The sequence below is a fragment of the Medicago sativa genome, chromosome 5 (genome assembly GCF_051527215.1).
Source record: "Medicago sativa cultivar Bolivia chromosome 5, Bolivia_mono, whole genome shotgun sequence".
NCBI lineage: Eukaryota > Viridiplantae > Streptophyta > Magnoliopsida > Fabales > Fabaceae > Medicago > Medicago sativa.
This window is the reverse complement of record NC_140753.1, coordinates 9,143,222-9,152,627: the sequence shown is the minus strand read 5'-3', so window position 1 is coordinate 9,152,627 and position 9,406 is coordinate 9,143,222. Positions and strand designations below refer to the sequence as shown.

At 34.7% G+C, this 9,406-nt stretch overlaps 1 protein-coding gene across 1 annotated transcript; it reads left to right on the top strand.

Moving 5' to 3' along the window:
• Positions 1-6,651: 6,651 nt before the first annotated feature.
• LOC146919787 (uncharacterized) lies at positions 6,652-9,186 on the top strand. Its single transcript, XM_085710622.1, has 4 exons — positions 6,652-6,703; positions 6,784-8,159; positions 8,501-8,690; positions 8,786-9,186. Exons 2-4 carry the CDS (start codon positions 8,143-8,145, stop codon positions 9,032-9,034), a joined length of 456 nt encoding a protein of 151 aa, XP_085566748.1. The 5' UTR covers positions 6,652-6,703; positions 6,784-8,142; the 3' UTR covers positions 9,035-9,186.
• The last annotated feature ends 220 nt before the right edge of the window (positions 9,187-9,406 follow it).

Genomic DNA, 9,406 nt, shown 5'->3' with positions numbered 1-9,406 from the left:
TTCCAGTTTCTGCTTCCTTCTAACTCTGTGAGGGTCACATCCAATGGTGGGATCGACCAAACATGATTCGGTTCCAATGTTAGACACGTTTCAGTCTCCGGGGAGTTGCCCTTCCTAGTTGACTAGGCTTCTGAAGGGATAGTTTGTCCGGTAGACACGTCTCCGGGATTCCGATCTGAGAAATTCCAGTTTCTGCTTCCTTCTAACTCTGTGAGGGTCACATCCAACGGTGGGATCGACCAAACATGATTCGGTTCCAATGTTAGACACGTTTCAGTCTCCGGGGAGTTGCCCTTCCTAGTTGACTAGGCTTCTGAAGGGATAGTTTGTCCGGTAGACACGTCTCCGGGATTCCGATCTGAGAAATTCCAGTTTCTGCTTCCTTCTAACTCTGTGAGAGTCACATCCAACGGTGGGATCGACCAAACACACAATTTAACTTATTCGATTTTCTTTTTTGGCGGAAGCACTTTCATTTTACCTCTCGTGCCAAAACAAACCGATCTTTCCCTCTTATTTCATTATCCATTGGCTATTACCCATTATTTTTGCACACCACGGGACCACTCACGTCACCTTTCCAATTATATACCTTCTTAACTTTGTCTTTTTTGTCTTGTCCACCATATTCAATGGATAAATATGGCCCCACCACAGCTTTTTGAACCAACAGCCGGATGTTGCCAATAAATGGTCATAGTCCCTTGCTTTTTTTTCTTGGCACTATGGTACTTCTTTTCCCTTTCAAAACATTGTCACCCTTTGCATGCATGCACCAACGTTAGAAGAAAATCTGGGTTATGCCAATATAGTTTGATTTATATTTTGCATGCATGCACCAATGTTACCAATATATTTTGATTTCAAAATGATCTTGGTTGTTCAAATAAAACACAAATATAAGTTTGAGTTATATAGTACAAATTAAATACGACATTATGATATTAATAATAAAAGCCAAAATAGCACAAAGAAACTAATTATGTTCTTGGCACAATGCCATTAATAATACCAGCCAAAATACCACAAACTAAAAAAGCAAGTCTTGACATAATACCATACTTCAAACAACCACCTACCTAATGAGAATGTCTTGGCATTATGCCATTAATATTACAACCATTGGCATTATGCCGTTAACATTACAACCCAAAATAACAAGGAAAGCTCGGAAATTTAAACTGATCAAACCCATACCCAACGTTGATTACTTGGTCTTCATGAAAGTTAACCATGTGAAAATAAAGTGTGTCTCCAACCTCGAACTCGTTGTGCGCCACAAACTCAATCCAATCATCACGAATTACCATATTCCATGGCCAAGCTTCAGCATCCTCAAGATGACAAACAAACTGCACTCCAGTTGGTCCACGCAGCTTAACCGTATAAAAGAGTGATTTCAAAAGATATGCTTCCATCTCTTCAGGTACAGTCTACATTAAAAAGAAGAAACGAAATTATTTCATTTAAGTCTTCCTGAAACAATTTAGTAAATAATGCAAAAATTATGAATCTTTTGAATACTCAACCAATTCAGTAGTTAAATCAGCATTTGTGAGAGTCTTATGAAAAACCACAGCCCTTCTAAATCCCAAGCTTTTACTGTGCCATGAAGGAAAAACGCTAGTTTGTGTTTCTTTATCCGAAATATCAACAACAAAAATACTTCTCCCTGTGCTGATGCTCGTTCCTAAATACTTGAAGAAAATATTGTGGTGCCCATTGAGATTATGAACTTGCCTAAAGTTCACCCAGCCATCTGTTAACAGGGGAAAATCTGGGTCATGGTTGCACTCAACCGTGAGTCTTACACCTTTATTGTCGTAGAGTACCCAGGTATGTCCCAACTCATGGTGAAATTCTCTAAAAAAGCTTGGTTCAACTTCACCATATTCCTGTAACACAAAAATAAAACAAAGACCAAAACATAGAACAATCACTTACTTGGAAACATAAAGTCCAAAACATAGTTATCAGTAATAACTTTACTAAAACAAATCACAATCTTTTAAAGAAAGGAAAATGTTGTTTATCCAGACAAACACACTCGTGAAACATAGCGAATTAATGCTATCGGTTAATATAATCACCACCATCCCCTGATTTCCGCTAACAACCTACTTTCAATTTTCACCAACCTTTAAAAATGGGACATGTGTACGACGGGACACTTTCGGGATGAAAGTGTTCGCTGCATATAGCAGCGCTCAGAAAGAAAGAAAACAATATCAAAAGTACAAAACGAATGTTGACATAGTGATATAAACACTAACTTAAATGGAAAAGATTCATGCATTAAAATGATAAATGTATAGCATTACAATTTACACAAACAGATCTAATAAGCAACTTAAATAGAAAAGATTTATGTCTACCAAAGATCTAACACGAAAAGATCTAACAAGTATATATTTAACCTATGCAAATAAGGACAATAGTGAAGTTTATTTAACACAGACCTCATTTCTGACGTGTACGGTGGAGAAAAATCCTTTTGCAGGTCGTTGAAGTAGTTCATCAAGGGTAGGAGGCATGTTGTTAGGATTTGGGTTAAGTTGATCGGTGACAAAGATGTGGGGTGGTGATGACGATTAGAAAACAGGGAGGACGGAGAGGTTTGTGGTGTTTGGTTTGTGATAAGAATAGTCAGAGTATAAAGTGAGGTGTGTTATTGAGTAAAAGCATTCATTATGAGAGGATGAAGGGTGTGAACGGTTGTGATGAATCGTTGGGATTGATGGATTGTGATCTTTGGGTGCACGTTGCAAGCATTGCTTAAAAGCATTCAACCGTTCCAATACCATATTTAATACTAGGCCTTAATATAACACCACCTCTTAATTGTTTTTTTTTTTGAAAGGCCTCTCAATTGTTTTTTTATAATTATAGAATATTAGATATGTATTTTCCCTTAAAAAAAATATTTTAGTTAGGATTTCAATTATTTGGTGGTAGAGATGCATGACTAAAAATGTAGGCTTAATTACTCTTTTCGTCCATTAGCTTATTGTTTGGTTTCAATTAAAGGGACCAAAAGAGTAATTAGGCCAAAAATGTATTGTAAGTGAAGGTGCATGCATGTTCATGTTGTTTTCAAATAACTAAAATGATTGCATCAGTGACAAACAAACTATTCAATATCAACACACATTTCTCAAAAGGAATAACATTTCACCCGCACCGAACACACACTAACTATTATATATGATAATTGTGTGTTTGCCTTAACATTTTTCAATTATTATTAGTAATATTTTTTTTGAAGGATATTAGTAATATTTTCATTTCTATTAATATTACTAATACCAAATATTAGTATAATATTATTTATTAGAGAAAACTCTAAAAAATTTCCATCAAAAAATGCACGGCCCACCTTTGGACAATCTTTGTCTCCAACCAAATCCAAATGGTCCCCATTTATTCACCTACGAAAAGCTAAAAAAAACCTTTGCTATCTCTATCAGTCTCTTTCACTTCTCGTTCACGTTTAAGAACTTCCTTCCAACTTTTCCTTCAACATGCATCCTTCATCAAAGCTAAACTCGTCATCGCCGAAGGATATGGAACGCGCCTCCAAAAGGTAACATCTTGTAAACTCATGCAACATCGACATAGATGAATCTATCTTTTTTCTGGTTTATATATTTTTTTTCATCAAAAATCGATTCAAATGGATAAAATCGTAGGTTTATTAGAATATGTTGTTGATTTTTGTTCTGTTAATTGTTTCTGATATATACATGGTAACAGTAAATGTGTTGAAAAAGGTTAATTTTTTTACTTTACTAATTTTATTTTATGTTATTGATATAGGGTTTGTAAACGAGGAAGTTCTTCCAACAGTGAAAAAATTAGATCATTCGAAACTGTGATTCATCCTGATCTGGTAATTGTTATGATTATGAAGAGTTATGTTTATTTCTTATTAGGGAAAACAATTTTTGTTCCAAATCAATACATGATGTATGTTTATTTCTTATAGGAACGTATTGAGTTGCCAATTGATTTTGTTGGCAACTGGTATATGGAGCTTAGATCTAAGAGTCGTGGATGGATTATGCTCCCAAGCGGTCAAGCTATAGTGACCAAAATGAATACGGTTGGCTTTAATCAGTATATGGAGTCTGGGGTTCGAGTGGCACAACAGTGTGGATTGACAGTGCCTACGAGAGTTAAGCTGCATTATCTTGTCAAGGACAATAAATTCAAGCTGCAGATTGTAGGTCCTGAGGGTGGAAGGGAAGAAATTGGCAAGTCAATGAACAATCCATTGGTCATATCTGATTCTGATAGTGATGACGATTCTGAGGAGGAAAGTGATGATGACAGTGAGGAAGATGATAGTGGGGAAGATAATGGTGATGATGATTCTGATATTGATGATAGTAGTGTGGATGATGACAGTGATGATGATTCTGATGATGATGATAGTGATGGACGTGATTGGCTTGGTCGTAGGTTTGTTCCACCAGAACTCTGCAAAGTATATAATTGGAGGCGTAATGTTACCAAAGCTCTTGCAAGGAAGAAAAGACCACAGACTTTGGTACGTATCACATGTTTGTTTAAACATTGTTTTTTTACCATCTATGTTGTGATATAATATTTTTGACCATATACTACAATTATTTATGCTGTATTGTAATCCTTGTGCTTGAGTATGTATATTGTAATCCTTGTGATGCAATTTGATTTAAGAACATTGACTGTGTATGACCATATACACATTTGTTTTTGTAGCAATTGCCTGCCAAAACTTGTGAGATAGCCATCCCAAAACAGCAAACTACAATCAACCTTTGTTTATATGACACTGACAAAATCTATGAATGCACAATCAAAAATCCAAAAAGAGGAGTAGTCAGTGACAATGAAAGGTATCTAACAGATGGCTGGTATAATTTTGTTAGGGAGAACAAGCTCAAGGTTGGAGACCAGTTACGGTTTTGCCTTGATGAACCCACCGATATCATGTTTGTGCGAATTGTTCGCGGTGCTGCACTTGGCTAAAGAGTAGTTTGGGTTTGTTTGAAGCTTGTTCCTTTTGTCTTTTTTTTTTGAACAATCAATTTGTAACTTTAACTTAATTATGGTGGTTATGTGATAGCCCCAAAGACATTGTCTCTAACCTTAGAACGTGGTTGTTTTTTTGGACATGCTATGTCTCTGATGAATGGTTATGCTATATCTACATGATTATATATGCTATGTCTATTTAAGTTATACCAAATTCTTAAATTGCACATGGTTGTTTTCTTAAGTGACTGTGCAATAGCTTATACCTATGCAATAGCTTATACCTATGTCAAGCTAACCTAATATTGCACAATATTAGTTAGAGTGATGTTTTTTTGCCGTGAATGTAGCATATGTACATATACGGTTGCCTATAATAATCATGAACGGTAAATTTTATTCTTTTTTAATTTAAGGAACACTATTTTGGATTACTACATATGTAAACACGCTAACCGTATTCTATGTAAAACCGATTTTTTCCCTGTAATAAAGCTAAATCATAGATAGTTTTGGATAGTCATGCTTTGGTTACCTAATCATTGTGGGAAAATGATAAGCAATTTACAATTAGTTTATCTATTTTATATTAATCTAAACAAAATATGTGTGCATCATATAAACAATGTTGATATAGTAAATGTCATTGTCATTAACACTGTCGCCCGAAACAATGTACGCAACATATTTGTTATCTATGATATCATGTCTATTCTATGGCGCGTCTTAATTTTTTAATGCGGGTCGAGAGAAAATTATGTTTCTCCGATGATACCACTATTGGCTTTATTAGGCCACCCCCCTCAATACATTGCAATGACCATAAATGGTAATATATCCAGCTATATAACACACACACACACGAATGGGCCCAGCTTTACTTTTTCTGGCAGCCCATTTTCTCCCCCAACCCAAATGGTCCCCATCAATACATTGCTAAAAACTAACAAGAAACAAAAAACTTTCATTATCCAACAAACACAATCGCTTTCAGCCACTCGTTTTCTCACTAAAAACCAAAATCTCCTTAGGAGACAAAGGAACCCCATTTCTCCACCGCCGAAATGCATCATCCTCAATGAGGTAAGTTATTTATTTTTTCATCACATGCATGCATGCCCTAAATGATTAACTCGTTGTTGCGCTTTTTCAATTTTTTTATTTTTTATTTTTTGTAGACAACCACTAATCTTATTTGGTTTTTTGTTGATGGTGTACCATGTTTATATTTTTAATTTTAATGGTCTCTCTTTTTTAAGGGTTTCATTTGATCCACCGACCCCTATACCTACCAACAGTGAGAGATGGGTATGTATTTCAACTCAAATGTTCAATTAGGGTTATTGGTGTGTTCTAAAATTGAGAAAGCAGCATCTAATATTTTGTTATCATTCCAGCAACAAATGGAACGAAATGCAGTTAAGCTCACCCACTCGCTGAAAATGTCTTTTAAAGAAGGTAATAGTTTCAATAACTTAATGTTGTTTGGGTTTTGAAGTTTTTAAAATTGATTTTTTTGGGTTTATCTTAAGTCTTAACCTTTTTTGAATAATATTTTCAAATGGATTTATTTGGGTTATCCAAATTGATTGTGACAAACTGATATTTGATTGCATATCCAATAAACTTTGCAGAGTTTCATTTTAATAGGGAAGAATTCACGGCTTGGTTCGTTGAAAACACGGTAATAATCTCGGACGAAAATGTCATTGTAGCTTTAGTTTATGGTTAATCAATATTTTTAGCATGAGTTTTTATGCACAGGAAAGAATATACATTCCTAAATGGTTTTACGAAAGATGGAAATCCCGCCTTGGTAACGATGTGGTTGTCAAAGATGATCGTGGTAACTGTTTCATTGGGTTTATTGCAAACAATCATAGAGGCACATATTTAAGGATCAACGAAAAACGACTACGGTTCATGTACCAAGTAACAAAGATTGGCATAATGAAATTGAAAGTAGTTGGAGAGGGTACTTTTGAGATGAAAGTAATGGGCAAGTATCTGGGGAAAATTGATTCTAACGATCCAAGAAGATATGGTGGTTATTGGGGTCATGACCCCATGTGGCGATTTTTTATTTCTGAATCAATGGCAAAGGATTGCAAACCATTGGTAATATACTCTAACTTAAGTGAAATTTGACCATTTATGTTGTTGCATAGTTTGGAAATATCTAAATAATAATTTAATTTAATTGAATCTTAATGTATGTAGGTCATCCCTAAGTTTGTGGTGGACAACTTCTTTAATGGAGTTCTACCCGAAGAGTTAGCTGTAACCATTTATTATGGAGTCGTTAACGAACTTTACAACGAGGACTATCCGAGGATGAAAGGTTTAGGCTTACCGTTTACCGGAGAAAAAACACAACACACTTGGAAGATAGATTTCAATGGTATGGAACATACTGTTTTTCGAGGATGGTGCGAATTATTCAACGGATATATCAAAGCAGGTGATTTTGTCGCATTCAGTATGGATGAATCAGAGAATACTATGGTTATGGCCGTGTCTTATTGAATCATCTAATAGTTTGTCTTTTTCCATTTTATGTTGTTATGAATCATGTGGTATGTGTTTTGTAATGAAGTTTTTTCTTGTTGATAGAAGGATAATGTAGTCTCAACTAGGACATATATGTGTATGAATGATGTGTTGTGTTGTTTTAAATTAAGTTTTTTCATGTTGAGAGAAGGTTTAGTGTAACTCACATGTTAGACTTTGCCATACGGTTAAGTAGATATGATAGAAAAGGACAGTAGGGACACTATGGCTCTATGGCTGGAATGAATTTGGAGCATATATAAATGCCAATTTTTGAGAGAAAAAGAATAAGTTGGGCCAATTTCAATTAAATGCCAATTTTTCATATTCTATTTTGGGTTTCAATACATTCCAACAAAGTTTTTTTTGTTTGAAAGAAATACATTCCAACAAAGTTAAAACCAAAATGGTCCCCATTTCATAATAAATACAAAATTCATTACCCCACAACTAACCCCACACACATCTTGCCTTTAAAGAGAAGGCCACCCAACAAGAAACCATAACCACACACATCCTAGTTCAGCTCAAACAAAGATCTCATTCCTCAACAAGGAGCATTCAAAGGACCCAATGACTTCATCTTCAAGGTTGCATCTCAATTTTTTACACCCTCCTTTATTTTTTTTTGTGTTTGCGTGGTTACTGGTAAGGATATAATCATAAGTTCACTTTAGTTGTTGTAGCATTCTAAATGATATTTGGTGGATAATGAAGAAATCCAACTTGTTTTGGCTCATTCAACATTTCTTGCTCTTGGTTCATATATGCATAAGCTTGCTTTATTGTTGTAGCACTAACTGATCTAACTTTTCACATATAAAACAACATATTATTTATTTAAACTAATGGCCTCATACTATTATGCCAGATTTTTTTATATAATTATCTTTTCAACTCTGATTCATGTTAATGAAATTATTAAATACAGCGTTGAAACCGATCCGGAGTTGGCTGAATTTTACGCGAATTTTTACCCCGTTGAAGATGAAGACGAGGGAGTGGTTGATGGACCAATAGGAGATCTTGTTGGAGAATGGATTGCTAACTTTGACCATATTGATGACTATGTTTGGATGGTCAAGGTTACTACTTCTTTGATTCAAGCAAAAAATGTTCTGGTGTGTTTGTGTATCTTGAATCAACTATTTCATGCTTCATACGTTGTATTTAATGTTAGTTTACCTTTTAATTCATTTGACATATTTGTGTGCAGCATATTCCTATGCACGTTGCCATTCGAAGCTTTCATGTGAATCAAAGTAATATTGTTCTCCATGATGAAGATAATGGTACATTATTTGAATGCGAAATCCGTTCATCTCCTACAATTGAAGATAAGAAATACATTGGAAAAGGTTGGTATGAATATGTTCGGCAAGGGCATCTCAAAGTTGGTGATACCTTGTTCTTTGTTGTTGAGAATCCACCGGATAGGCTCTATGTAACAGTCATTGGGGATTAAAACATTAGAGTATGAATCATTGAGTCTTTTCTTTCGAATGTAATTTATGAACATCTATCCGTCTATGTGTTTTATATGTCCTAATTCCTAAAATTTTATGTAAAATTAGTTTAATTGTTTTTGAATGTGTATGGTGAACTCCTTAATCCTTATGACATTATTCATGTTATGCTAAATATGAAGAAAGATGACATCTAAATATTAGCTTTGCATATTAAATATTAGCAAAGGAGGAAAATAAAGTTTTGTTTAAATATAATCATTATTCACGTTTCTCCCTTTATTTCTTGATTTTGTTACAGGTTGTTACTCCTTTTTCATGACATGTTTACGGGCTTCGCAATATGAATGAAAATTTACGGGCTTCGTATT